At 40.8% G+C, this 14,071-nt stretch overlaps 1 protein-coding gene across 3 annotated transcripts in view; it reads left to right on the top strand.

Moving 5' to 3' along the window:
* The window catches only part of ETF1 (eukaryotic translation termination factor 1), a 32,491-nt gene that overhangs the window by 8,435 nt on the left and 9,985 nt on the right, over positions 1-14,071 (top strand). The window contains exons 3-5 of one of the 3 annotated variants that reach the window (XM_025432042.3): positions 882-950; positions 11,986-12,161; positions 12,680-12,819. In XM_025432042.3, the coding sequence (XP_025287827.1) occupies positions 882-950; positions 11,986-12,161; positions 12,680-12,819 (385 nt within the window). Of the gene's footprint in view, positions 1-881; positions 951-4,799; positions 4,822-11,985; positions 12,162-12,679; positions 12,820-14,071 lie in introns of those variants that run through there. The other 2 variants (XM_025432045.3, XM_025432044.3) reach the window with 2 other exon arrangements.

The raw sequence follows: 14,071 nt of genomic DNA, 5'->3' as shown, positions 1-14,071 counted from the left end.
TTTTTTTTAACTTCAGTTTGCCAACATGCAGTATAACACCCATGCTCATCACATCATGATGTGATTAAGGGCCTTCCTTAATGCCCATCACCCAATTACCCTCTGGATATCTTTAGCTTTTTACTGAAAAAGCGTTTTCTTCCCTTTTTGGCTACCCCATTCTCTGGCATCTTCTGGCCTTGATGACTTCACTTAAGCAAGGAGCAGCCTCAGGAAAGACAAGGTTAGAGGTTCAGGACTGGGATATGTTTTAATGAAGTTATAAAACTAGTTTTCTGAAGATGAGTTGAATAGCATACATTTTGACTCATAACAGCTTTTTGAGGAAACTATGACCATTTCATGGATGAAGAAATTGAAATATAGAGATTAAGTAGCTTTCATGATATCATAACCTTACATAAGGGGCAATGTTAGATTTTCTGTTCCTACTTTTCTGATTTCAGAGCCTGTAATCCTGTTATACCATACTGCCTTGCTCTTTGATTAGTGTTTTTTCTGCTAAGTAAAAACATCTCCCATTCCCTTCTGAAAGGACTCTTATCCAAGGAGATTTGCATTTACTAGAGGGAGCAGGTGTGCTGAGACCCAGAAACAAAGATAAAAGGAAAACAGGCATGCTTTTTGCAAATCTACCCAAGGAAGAACGTGGGTACCAAACATACTCTTAATGAGCATCACTGGTGAGGGAAATAACTTGCTTTGAAATCCTTCTCCAGAAGCTCATTTTGTGTATTAGAAAGAACAGTAACAGGAAGGCAGTGGCTTTTGTTTTATTTGAAAAGTACTTGCATTGTGATAAATATCAGGTAAATTGTCTCATTTATAAGGTCCCATGTAGAACGCTGATCACTAATGCTGGTTGTGATTGATATCTCTAGGCTTTGCCTTGATGAAAGAATGCTAGAGAAAGTTTCCAGCTGCTGCTTCCTGGTGGAACATTCCACTAGGTGAGCTTTGTGAAGTTGTTATAATTTTTTTATATGTATTTTTAAAAATTTTTTGGAGCAAAGGGCAGAGGGAGAAAAAGAATCTTAGGCAGGCTGTACACCCAGTTCAGATGTGGAGCTTGATCTCACAACCCTTAGATCATGACTTGAGCTGAAATCAAGAGTTGGATGCTTAACTGACTGAGCCACCCAGGTGCCCCTATAGTTTTTCTGAGACCAAGTAAATGCCTATAAATTGTAGAAAAAGTAATACACCAGATATATACATTTTTGTTTTGGATGACTAATCCTAATGTTGAAGGTAAAGTATGAAAATGAACCTTTGTAAACTTTGTGCTGGAAATTTTTGCTGGGACATGTGAGTTACTCTTTATGACAGAGGCTGCTTTAATGTCTCAGTATGTTCAGATCTTGGACCTTGTCCCATCTGGTAATGGCATCTGACCCCTAAGGTCAATTGCATAAATCAATTTCAGGTAACTGTCTAGCCTTTTGAACAGTAACAGAATCCTCCCTCCTAGTTTGATATTCTGCAAGCTCTTCATAAAAGACGGCCCCATCCACCTCCAACCAGCATAAGAGATGATGGGGCAGGGCATCAAGTTGAGGGTGAACAAAAGAAGACACTTTGGAAGTATTAGTTTTGTTATATTAAGGACTAACAATGGTTTGAGGGGTTTGGCAAAGGTAAAGCTGAGACAGTCATTTCTTGGGGAGTGTTAGTTCCTCTCCAAAGACTAGCAAAATTTTAATTGGTATTTTGTATGGTAGTTTAGAATAAATCTCTGGTGTTTGCTTAGAAGAGACTATGTAGAGAAGATCTTATTTCTGATGTTAGGAATTAACTGTATTCATCAAATTCATGTTCTAAAATTTTTGTGCCCTTAAGGTTATGTAGACCTAGTGTAAGCAACATGTTATTTCACTTTTTGATACTTGGTGGAAGAGAAAATGGGTTCAGATCTTTGAAGTGACTGATAACCAGACAAGTGGTGACTGACTCTGGATTATGTCACAATAATGAAAACCCATGCCACAGCTGTACGATAAAGTTACTTAAAGTTTCAGAGGGAAATGGATTTCTGTATTTCTTATGATAAGTTACAAAACCATTTTGTAACTAGTGTTCTTGCCATATTATCTTGAACTGCATTTTTGGTTTGGTTATTTGTTCTATTGGAAGATTTGGTAAGACCTGTAATCCAAGAAAGGTAATTACCACCTACTACCAAGTCCCCTTTTATCTCTGGACTTACTCAGACTCTAGTAAGACTTACCACACCATCTAACGTGCTTCCCCCCTCCCTCTGCTGTGATGTTAATTCTTTCTGACTATACTATTAAAGAACAGAGGGATAGGGTACAAGGAGCTAGAATTCCATGTAGTTACCTTTTAGTGAGCCCTTAATATTTGTTATCCACGCTAAGCACTTGACATATATTACAGAATCCTCATGACCTTGTGAAGAAAGTAGAAACTCAGGCCCAAAGAGATTTATGTAAGTTGCTGTAGGTTATGTAGATAATACATGACATGAACCCAAATCTGATTTTATAAATCTGTGCTCCTGGGGTGCCTGGCTGGCTCAGTCAGAAGAGCATGTGACTCTTGATGTCATGATCATGGGTTCGAACTCCATGTTGGGTGTAGAGATTACTTAAAATTTTTTAAATCTTATTTAAAAAAACAAAAATCCAGGCAGCCTGGATGGTTCAGCGGTTTAGCGTGATCCTGGAGTCCCGGGATTGAGTCCCATGTCGGCTCCCTGCATGGAGCCTGCTTCTGCCTCTACCTGTGTCTCTGCCTCTCTCTATCTCTGTATCTCTCATGAATAAATAAATAAAATCTAAAAAAAATAAAACACGGGATCCCTGAGTGGCGCAGCGGTTTAGCCCCTGCCTTTGGCCCAGGGCGCGATCCTGGAGACCCGGGATCGAATCCCACGTTGGGCTCCCGGTGCATGGAGCCTGCTCCTCCCTCTGCCTGTCTCTGCCTCTCTCTCTCTCTCTCTGTGACTATCATAAATAAAAATTTTTTAAAAATAAAAAATAAAAATAAAAAAATAAAACAAAAATCCATACTCCTAACCAACCTCCCACATTGTTTCTGTATTAGGCCCATATCAAAAAGATATCTACAGTTTCAAAGTTAAACTTAGTTTTGCGGGCAGCCCCAGTAGTTCAGCGGTTTAGCGCCACCTTCAGCCAGGGGCGTGATCCTGGAGTCCTGGGATCGAGTCCCACATCAGGCTCCCTGCATGGAGCCTGCTTCTACCTCTTTCTCTCTCTGTGTGTCTCTCATCAATCAATAAATAAAATCTTAAAAAAATAAATAATAAACTTAGTTTTGCATGTTTGGTAAAAGAAAAATAGAAATCCCATGGTGAATAAAGAATATGGACAGGGGGGATCCCTGGGTGGCGCAGCGGTTTGGCGCCTGCCTTTGGCCCAGGGCATGATCCTGGAGACCCGGGATCGAATCCCACGTCGGGCTCCCGGTGCATGGAGCCTGCTTCTCCCTCTGCCTGTGTCTCTGCCTCTCTCTCTCTCTCTGTGACTATCATAAATAAATAAAAAAAAATAAAAAAAAAAAAAAAGAATATGGACAGGCGATGCCTAGGTGACTTAGTCGGTCAGGCATCTAACTTTGGCTCCTGACCTGCGGTCTCTGCACTCAGTAAGGAGTCTGCTCCTCTCCCTCTCCTCCTCCCCCTGCTCATGCTTGCTCTAGCTCTCTCTCATATAAATAAATAAAATCTTAAAAAAACAACATATGGACAAAGGCAGTAGAAATTAGAGAGGAACTCGTTGCTTTATACCCGATGATCCATATAATGTGGCTAGCTTAGCGATTCCCAAAAATGATTTGAATAAGATTTAAGTTGAGCTTTTTTGAGCTTAAAAAAGGATGGTGGGAAGCTTTGGCTACTCATCTCCTAGGCACAATCCCAGTCATCAAACATTGATATGATAGCTCCTTGGGGAACACACACTCTAAATCCCAACTACAGAGTATACTAGGCAGTCTACTACCTGGTCCTAAACTGAAAGTAATTCTGTTAAGTTGGGGTGATGAGATGGGTGGGCAGGGCATTTGGGGGTAGTGGGTGTTCTGTCAGGGAAAAGTTGGACAGTTCATTGTGGTTGTACTGCTGCTAGGCCAAATGACATCTGCTTACCTCCAGCTGGTGGCTTTCTGAGTTTCTCTTCTCTAGTTGGGGACAGAGTCCTAGAATCCCTGGCTTCAGCTGGCCAAGAAATTCTGCTTCAAGTTGCAGAAAGCAAGCCAGACCCAGTGATTCTCAGCCCTATTACACATCAGAATTGATATGATTGTATTTGAATCAGTCTTTTTTTTTTTTTTAAGATTTTATTTATTTATTCATAGAGACACAGAGAGAGAGAGAGGCAGAGACACAGGCAGAGGGAGAAGCAGGCTCCACGCAGAGAGCCCGACGTGGGACTTGATCCAGGGTCTCCAGGATCACGCCCTGGGCTGCAGGCGGCACTAAACCGCTGCGCCACTGGGGCTGCCCAGGAAGGGGAGATCTTTTTGTGTATGAGAATTATTTTTTTGTTTTGCTCTTTTAGAAAGTTTTCCCAAGGAAAACTTGCACTGAAGTGCAAATAGTTCAGTAGACAGCCTTGCATGAACCACAGTTTTTTTTTTTTTTCCAGCTACCTTTCTAAAGTGTTGAGCATCATTGATGAACTTGATAAAACTTATACAAGTCAGAGTGCCTAGATTGTCTTTGCCTGTCTTGTCAGAAGGTACCTTGAATCCAAAGTCTGCAACTCTGTGATACCTGAAGTTCTACACACCCCGGAGTACAGGCTCTGCTCTGCTCACCTTGCTTTTTCTACCTTACAGGTATTTCAGACCTGGCCCATAGAGTGACTTTATCAATGCTGCCCTGTCCATATTGCTCAGGGTTCAGGAAACCTTGGATGAATAACTGGTGGCACTATCGTAACTTCCCACATCAGGAAGGGAAACTTTTCCTTCAGCGGTGTGAGACTGAAGGAAGGAAGAGCTGTCAGCTCTTTATTTAAATTCTCTTCCTTCCGGAGTTCTGTCTGGCTTTATTTACTGTCTGCATTTAGTCTATTTACAACTACTTCTTCCTAAAAAAAAAAAAAAAAAAAAAAACAAAAAAAAAAAACAACTACTTCTTCCTTCTGTCTCCCAGCTATTTTGTTGCTCAGAAGTTAGTCCTCTGGAAGCATTGATAAACCCTTCTTTGATAAGGGAAAGTGCCCCAAATATGGTGAGAACAAGAAGGAATCGAAGAGCAGAGGCCCCAGAAAGCCTTATGTACCACATTGTTAAATGCTTTGTCTTGCTTTGCCCAGTCTTTACAACCTGCATGTGAATCATTGCTGTGCTGCATAATTCACTGACTCTTGAATGAGAGCCTTTTGATTTTTGGTAAAGGATATAGTGACAAAGCAGAACAGTAGATGAAAACCTATTAAAATTTTAAAAGGATATGTTGCAGATGTGTCCAGCAACTCCTTGGTGAAAGGTTTACTTCTCCTTCTTCCCTGTGGGTTGCTTGGGTTGCTTTAAAATAAAATATTCAACTTCCTTGATTTTATTTTGGTGTTTACACAAACTGGTCTAACAGCTTTGATTGGCTTGCCTTGGGGGTAAATGAGTGCTTATTTTGTTTGGAAGCTTTACTGGAAAAACTTTATTTCTCTTAAAGCCAATATACAAAAAAAACAACAACAAAAAACCAGGTATTATAAAGTAGCCTTTAAATAAAGAGGAACTTTAAAAGGTGGGGTCACCTGGGTGCCCCAGTGGTTGAACGTCTGCCTCTGCCTTCGGCTCAGGCCTGTGTCTCTGCGCCCCCCTCTCTCTCTCTCTCTCTCTCTCTCTCTCTCTCTCAGTGTGTGTGTGTCTCTCATGAATAAATAAAATTTTTAAAAAAATTAATAAAATAAAAACTTTAGGTGTTTGTTTCCACCACCACCATCCCACATAGGATAGTTTCACGGAAACTAGTGAAAGGTACTTTTTTGAGTGTTAATCAAAATCCAAAGGAGTAAGAAGCCAAAACTAACTTTCAGGTGGTGCTTGAGATTGAGCAACTTGGCAGAAATACGACGATTTTTTTTTTGCAAGCTACATTTCTGAATTAGTTAAGTAGAAACCTATTCCTCAGGAATCTTCACTACTTTGTACTCTCTAGAATGTTACGTGGATGTAAGTGTAAAGTTGGTTGTCCAGCTCTGGTGCTATACAGTGAAGTTGCTTAATGAATGCTTATCTGCTTAACCTATCTGCAGTGGAAAGTAAATAGCTGCTTATCTTAAGGTCATTGCTTTGTCCTCTGCATGATTATCTTGCTTTAAGGATTTCCTTCAGGCATTTTGAGTTCACTCAGTGAATTTGTCCCAACATCCTCTTTAGCGTCAAACTTTTCATCCTTTGGGGTTTGGTGCCTGTTTGCTTCCTGAGCTGAGTGAGCTTCACCCCTGCTATCCTTGGAGCCCCTTCTCATTCCATTCCCTACTGATTGCCTCTTTGCTAGTTCCATCTCCTAGGAAACTACTCTGTAAATCAGAGCACGTAAGCTTTTAAAAACTGAGCCCTTTTGAGAAATAACTCTTAGTCTGTAAAGATTTCCAAGAGCTTATAGGGTAGAGAAATATGCTCTCTTGAGAATTATTAATCTAAAAACTAGCACAAGCTAGTAAAAGTCGGTATTAAAATATATGTCTTTTTTCCCCATCTTCTATATTTTCATATTGTGCATGTGCATAAATTGACAGGCTCCTGTGTAGAGACAGGTAGGTGGTAGCTACGATAAGAGGCCATATTTGAAGTTAAATTTACCTGCCTAATGTTTCCACGTCCTCCCAGAGGAAACACCTCGTCTCCTCCTTGATCTGTAGAGTTTGACATAACGTCATAAGAAATTATCAGAAAGGCTCTTTGGAAATTTCCTTCTTAGAAACCTAGCCAGAGGGCAGCCCAGGTGGCTCAGCGGTTTAGCGCCACCTCCAGCCCAGAGTGTGATCCTGGAGACCCGGGATTGAGTCCCGCATCAACCTGTTTCTCCCTCTGCCTGTGTCTCTGCCTCTCTCTCTCTCTCTCTCTCTGTGTGTGTTTCTCATGAATAAATAAATAAAATCTTGAAAGAAAGAAAGGAAAGGAAAGGGAAGGAAACCTAGCAAGATAAATATTGGAAGAATAGCAGTTTGTTACAGTTGGTTGCTTTAAAAATAAAAATAGGATCCAACAGATTCACTGTAAAAGCTTTTTTTTTTCTTTTTTTTTAATACAAGATACCAATTTTGTTTCATTTGGGAATTCTTTTTCCATCTAGTTCAGAAACTGGAACATGGCCACAGGTAGATCAGTACGTAGAAATTTTTATTTCTAGACACTTTGTCCTCCTTTAGAAAAAGTTTCTTGAGACACCTGGATGGCTCAGTGGTTTAGTGCCTGCCTTTGGCCCAGGGCCTGATCCTGGAGTCCTGGGATCGAGTCCCGTATCAGGCTCCCATGCCTGTGTCTCTGCCTCTCTCTCTCTCTCTCTGTCTCTCATGAATAAATAAAGACCCAGGCAGAGGGAGAAGCAGGCTCCATGCAGGAAGTCCAATGTGAGACTCAGTCCCCGGACCCCAGGATCAGGCCCTGAATCGAAGGCAGGCACTAAACCACTGAGCCACCCAGGTGTCCCTAAATAAATAAAATATTTTTTAAAAGTTTCTTTTTGTAGTTGTACTGAGAAAATTGATATGAAAAACATTTAAGAGAGTGATAAACCTGACTTAATGTGTGTTTGCACATGAGCAAAGGATTGTTTTGGTTTGGTTTCTTAAGATATTTATTTATTTATTTATTTATTTATTTATTTATTTATTTGAGAGTGGGAAGCACAAGCGGGGGGGGGAGGGATGACTGAGAAGCAAGCCCCCCGCCCCTCCCCACAAGCAGGGAGCCCAATGTGGGGCTCCATCCCAGGACCTTGGGATCATAACCTGAGCCAGATGCAGATGCTTAAGCAATTGGGCCACCCAGGAGCCCACAAAGGGTTGTTTTGAAGCATCTTTGCTTTGTGGTCATTTTGATTATGTTTGTAATGCCAAGTGAAGCTGCTCTTCTGTAAGACGGCTTGATTGTCTGGTTTGGCTAGAATATTTGCTCCCCTACCCGAGGGGTGGCAGCAGTGCACATAGCATACTTTACTGTGTACTGTCATTGATCAACTTGTAGTTCATTGAGGAAAGTATTGCGGAAGTTATGAACATGCCTTCTGGGTTTTGAATAGAAACCTCAGCAGAAACAGTGCCAGTTTCAGAGATAGAAAAAAAGCTGATAATCTGAGAGTAACTATTTGATAGTTGGAAAGGCTAGATAGGCAGCCTGTCTGCTTATAGAGAAAACCTGTCAAGAGAACCTGTGGTATTTACCACTAGGAGGAAACTTTGAAAGGGCAGGGTCTTCTGTAAATGAGGTCCCTTTCTATCACTAATACTGAGGAAAAATAAATTTGTGAAATTCGTTTTACTGTATATAATACAGTTATGTATATTATATAATATAAATTGGTTCAGTTTATAGGTAGCTATTGTAAGAAAGCCAGCTATTAGATATGGGGCTCATAACTTCCTATATATATGTATTACAGAGTTGATTCTGTTCATATTGCCACTCTTCCTAATAATACTGATGACCTAGTTTTTTTAACAAAAATAACAATTTATTGTTAATTTAGTAAACACAAATTAACATTTCTCAGAGAAACCTTGGCTTTTCTAGTAAGCTGTCAGGTTAAAAGTCCAAGAGATTTTAAAAGGAGTAACCTGTTCTGAGTCTTTCCTATAGATTTTTTTTTTTTTAAGATTTTATTTATTTATTCATGAGAGAGAGAGAGGCAGAGACACAGGCAGAAGGAGAAGCAGGCTCCATGCAGGGAGCCAGACATGGGACTGGATCCCGGGTCTCCAGGATCACACCCCCGCTGAGCCACTGGGGCTGCCGATTTTTTTTTTTATAAACTGCCTTATTCATACACGGTTTTACATACTGTAAAAATTATTCCCTTTTTAAATATCTATTTTTTTTTTTTTTTTTTTTTTTTTTTTTTTTTTTAATTTTTATTTATTTATGATAGTCACAGAGAGAGAGAGAGGCAGAGACACAGGCAGAGGGAGAAGCAGGCTCCATGCACCGGGAGCCCGACGTGGGATTCGATCCCGGGTCTCCAGGATCGCGCCCTGGGCCAAAGGCAGGCGCCAAACCGCTGCGCCACCCAGGGATCCCTAAATATCTATTTTTAAAGTAAATAAGCTCTGTGCCCAACATGGGGCCCAAACTCACAACTCTGAGATCAAGAGTCCCATGCTTCACCAGCTGAGCCAGCCAGGCACCTCTAATTACTCCCCTCATCATTTAGGGGCAGGATGGGGTTTTCCTGCTTTTGTTGTTTTAAAGATTTATTTATTTGAGTAATCTCTGTACCCAGCAGGGCTCAAACCCACAACCCCAAAATCAAGAGTTGCACTCTCTTCTGACTGAGCCAGCTGGTCAACCTCTTAATTAGGCCCCTTTTAAAGGACACAGCATACTGGTTTCTTAAGAGTTATGCAACAATCACCGCTATCTAATTTGAGAACATTTTTATCAACCCAGAAAGAAGGTTCCCCATACCCATATTTGTTTTCATTTCTCTTGAGCATATACCTCAGATGGTATGGATGGATTGGTTGTATCATGTGGTTAACTGTTGAACCTTAAATGATTAGCAAGTATTGTCTCCCATTCTGAGTTGGCTTTTTACTTTCTTGATGGTGTCCTTTATCTTTTTTTTTTTTTTTTTTTAAGATTTTATTTATTTGCAAGAGATTGAGATAGTGAGAGCTCGAGCAAGGGAGAGAAGGAGAAAGCAGGCTCAGCCTGGGAGCTTGATCCCAGGACCCTGGGTTCACAACCTAAGCCAAAGACAGATGCTTAACCACTGAGCCACCCAGGCACTCCTGATGGTGTCCTTTAAAGCATAAAAGTTTTTAATTTTAGTAAAATCTTTAAAAAAAAATAAAGTGGAACTAAAAAAGGGACGTCTCGGTGGCTCAGTGGTTGAGCGTCTGCCTTTGGCTCGGTGCGTGATCCTGGGGTCCTGGGATTGAGTCTCCCATCTGGCTCCCTGCATGGAGCCTGCTTCTCCCTCTGCTTATGTCTCTGCCTCCCTCTCTGTCTCACGTGAATTAATAAAAAATAAAAAAAAACTTTTTTAATGTACCTTCAGATAACGTAGCTAAAAAAGATGTCATTGGCATCAGCATCAGTTAGAAGTGGGTGGCTACTCCTAAGGGTCCGTCCATGTGGCAAGGCCTTGGTAATAGTGTTTGTCCTCCATAGTTCAGAGTTTGGTCCTCATTTTTCATTCTGGAAGCTTAAAAAGCTTGAATTTGTTTAAGCACCCAGAATTGACCAGCTTCTTAGTGTATGGTGTGTGTGTGTGCACGCGCGCGCGTGTATCTTCTCAAAATCAAAAGTGATTAATACGGGGATCCCTAGGTGGCTCAGCGGTTTAGCACTTGCCTTTGGCCCAGGGCGTGATCCTGGGGTCCCAGGATCGAGTCCCACATCGGGCTTCCTATGTGTGGCCTGCTTCTCCCTCTGCCTGTGTCTCTGTCTCTCCCATGAATAAGTAAATAAAATATTTTTTAAGTGATTAATATGTAAAGCACATTTAGAGATACACATAGATGTGTGTGATTTCTTAATTGGGAATATGTGTGAATTCCAAGACACTCCCATTATCAGATTACTTAGGGTGCTAAATTAGTGATTATAAATTCATAGTGAGCCTGGAATTTAAAGGGGGTAAGGGCAGACAGGATAATATTCATTTGTTATTTCATCTGGGCTTGGTAAAAACTGGTTACATCATCCTGTGACAGCTTCTCCCACTGAAGAACCACAAGATTCTAGGCCTCTGCCATGGACTCTGTCAAATTCCAGCCTGTTGTCACCCCCTAATGAATGTTTCTCTCTTGACCCTTGAAGAATGAGGTGTTTCCCAAGCATCTCTTAGAGGGCTGTCTTTTTCTTTACATAGCTAAAATTCATTCATATACTTGAGTACGGGGGCATCTGGGGAGCTCAGTTGGTTAAGCGACTGACTTCAGTTCAGGTCATGGTCTCAGGGTCCTAGGATTGAGCCCAGCATGAGGCTCCCGGTTCAACAGGGAGTCTGCCTGTCTTTCTCCTCTGCCCCTCCCCCCTGCTTGTCCGCACACATGTATACACACACACTCTCTCTCTAGCAAATAAAATATTTATTTAAAAATAAACAGGGGGCAGCCCTGGTGGCTCAGCGGTTTAGCGCCGCCTTCAGCCCAGGGTGTGATCCTGGAGACCCGGGATCGAGTCCTGCGTCGGGCTCCCTGCATGGAGCCTGCTTCTCCCTCTGCCTGTGTCTCTGCCTCTCTCTCTCTCTCTCTCTCTGTGTCTCTCATGAATAAATAAATAAAATCTTTAAAAAATAAAAATAAAAAAAAAAAATAAAATAAAAATAAACGGCGACAGCCTGGGTGGCTCAGCGGTTTAACACCAGCTGCAGCCCAGGGCCTGATCCTGGAGATCCAGGATCTAGTCCCACTTCGGGCTCCCTGCATGGAGCCTGCTTCTCTCTCTGCTTGTCTCTGCCTGCCTCTCTCTCTCTCTCTCTCTCTCTCTCTCAAATAAATTAAAAATCTTTAAAAGTAAATAAATAAAAATAAACAAACATGGGACACCTGGGTGGCTCAGTGGTTGGGCATCTGGCTTTGACTTAGGGCATGATCCTGGAGTCTTTGGGATCAAGTCCCACATCGGACTTCCTGCATGGAGCCCGCTTCTCCCTCTGCCTTTCTGCCTCTCTCTGCGTGTCTCTCATGAATAAATAAATAAAATCTTTAAATAAAATAAAACAAATAATTGAGTGCCTACCATATTCTGAACAATGATAAACATGAATTTAAACTCTTCACTAATGTGGTACTTGAACCTCTAATGTTATTCTTTCTTCCACAGCAATGGCACAAGCATGATATCATTGATCATTCCTCCCAAAGACCAGATTTCACGAGTGGCAAAAATGTTAGCAGATGAGTTTGGAACTGCATCTAACATTAAGTCACGAGTAAACCGCCTTTCAGTCCTGGGAGCCATTACATCTGTACAACAAAGACTCAAACTTTATAACAAAGGTAATCTAGAGCTTAATCATTTTCCTCCTCTACTTTATCTTGGTTATATTTTCCACTGTGATCCTGCCATGATGCCTTTGGTTACTAATGTTTTTGTTTTTTTCAGACATCTATCAGCAATGTCCCTTCGGCCTTGGAATTTAACCTTTTTTTTAAGTTACTTTTCTTTAGTAGTTAATTAAAGACATAAATCCTCCTTTTTAAAACATTTCAGAATTTTTCAAAATTAGGGAAAGGATTCTGCAGGAAAGATGACAAATATTTCTGCCTTATATAAATTAAGCTTTAAAGGAGCCAGGGACATAGGGCATCTGGCTGGCTCAGTCAGTAGAGCATGCAGTTCTTCATCTCCAGGTTGTAAGTTTGAGCCTCGCATTGAGTGTAGAGATTACTAAAAATAAATTTTTTAAAAAATATTTGAAAATAAAGGACCAGGGACAGTAGACTGTTGGAATATTTTCTGTTAATTGAGGAAAATTAGCTGCAGGTTTAAGTAGAGAAATTGTGTTTTTTTGCAGTACCTCCAAATGGCCTGGTTGTTTACTGTGGTACAATTGTAACAGAAGAAGGAAAGGAAAAGAAAGTCAACATTGACTTTGAACCTTTTAAACCAATTAATACGTCATTGTATTTGTGTGACAACAAATTCCATACAGAGGTAAGAAGTTCAAACAAAATTTTCATCATTCTAGAAAGAAACCACATACCCATTAGAAGTCATTACCAATCCTCACTTCTTTCCCACCCTCTCAAGACCTCTCACCTCTAGGCTATGACTGATCTTTACTGTCTCTAGATTCGCTTATGTTGGGCATTTCATACAGTGGGTAGCTTTTTGTGACTGGTTTCTTTAACTTAGCATCAGTACTTCATCTCTTTTTGTTATGAAATGATATTTGTTGCATTTTATGTATCTGTTCATGATTTGATGGGCATTTGTGTCATTTCCACTGTTTGGCTATTAGGAATAATGCTGCTCTGAACATGTACACATTTTTGCATGACAGTGTGTTTTCATGGAGGAGGGGCAGGTGTATGCTTAGGAATGGAATTTCTGGGCGGCCCTGGTGGCTCAGCAGTTTAGCGCCGCCTTCAGCCCCGGGCGTGATCCTGGAGACCTGGGATCCAGTCCCACAGCAGGCTCCCCGCATGGAGCCTGTTCTCCCTCTGTCTGTGTCTCTGCCTCTCTCTCTTTCTCTCCTCTCTGTGTGTGTCTCATGAATAAATAAATAAAATCTTTTTTTTTTTTTTTTTTAAATAAAATCTTTAAAGAAAAAAAAAGGAATGGAGTTTCTGGGTAATGTAATTGTTTAAGCTTTTGGAGAATCGTCAGACTGATTCCAAGTCATTGTACCACAAGGCTGGCTATTAGCAAAAAATAAAAATACTTTGTGACACACTTAATGACCTAAGCATTTAGCATGTTTGAGGAAAGTGCTAAATTGGGTTTGGAGAACTAGTTAGAGGTAAAGATGTAACTGCCCACCTGATCTCCATCTCTCTCTCTCTCTCTCTCTTTCTCTCTATATATATATATGTATATATATATTTATATTTATATATATGTATGTATGTATACATACACACATGAACTTGGTTGTATTTCTAGCACCCTTAGTTATCAGCTCACAAATGATAAAATCTTTAGGACTATAAGAGCTTCCCCCCCACCCCAATAAAACTTTTGAGTGACAGAGCTGCCATAAGATAAAATTTTAAGGGTGGAAAGGAAGCCTCATTAGAGTGACCTAAATCAGTCAACAGTAGAACAATCAGGAATTCACAGCTGGCTCCTAGTTCAGTCTTTTGCTTTTCATCGACCTAGGGAAAAACCTCTACAGTGGAATTAGAACTGACATTTGTCGACACAGTTTACAATGGATGATTTCTGCTAACTTGACAGGAAGTCC

The sequence above is a fragment of the Canis lupus genome, chromosome 11 (assembly GCF_003254725.2).
Source record: "Canis lupus dingo isolate Sandy chromosome 11, ASM325472v2, whole genome shotgun sequence".
Lineage (NCBI taxonomy): Eukaryota > Metazoa > Chordata > Mammalia > Carnivora > Canidae > Canis > Canis lupus.
This window is presented reverse-complemented; position numbering and strand designations above follow the sequence as displayed.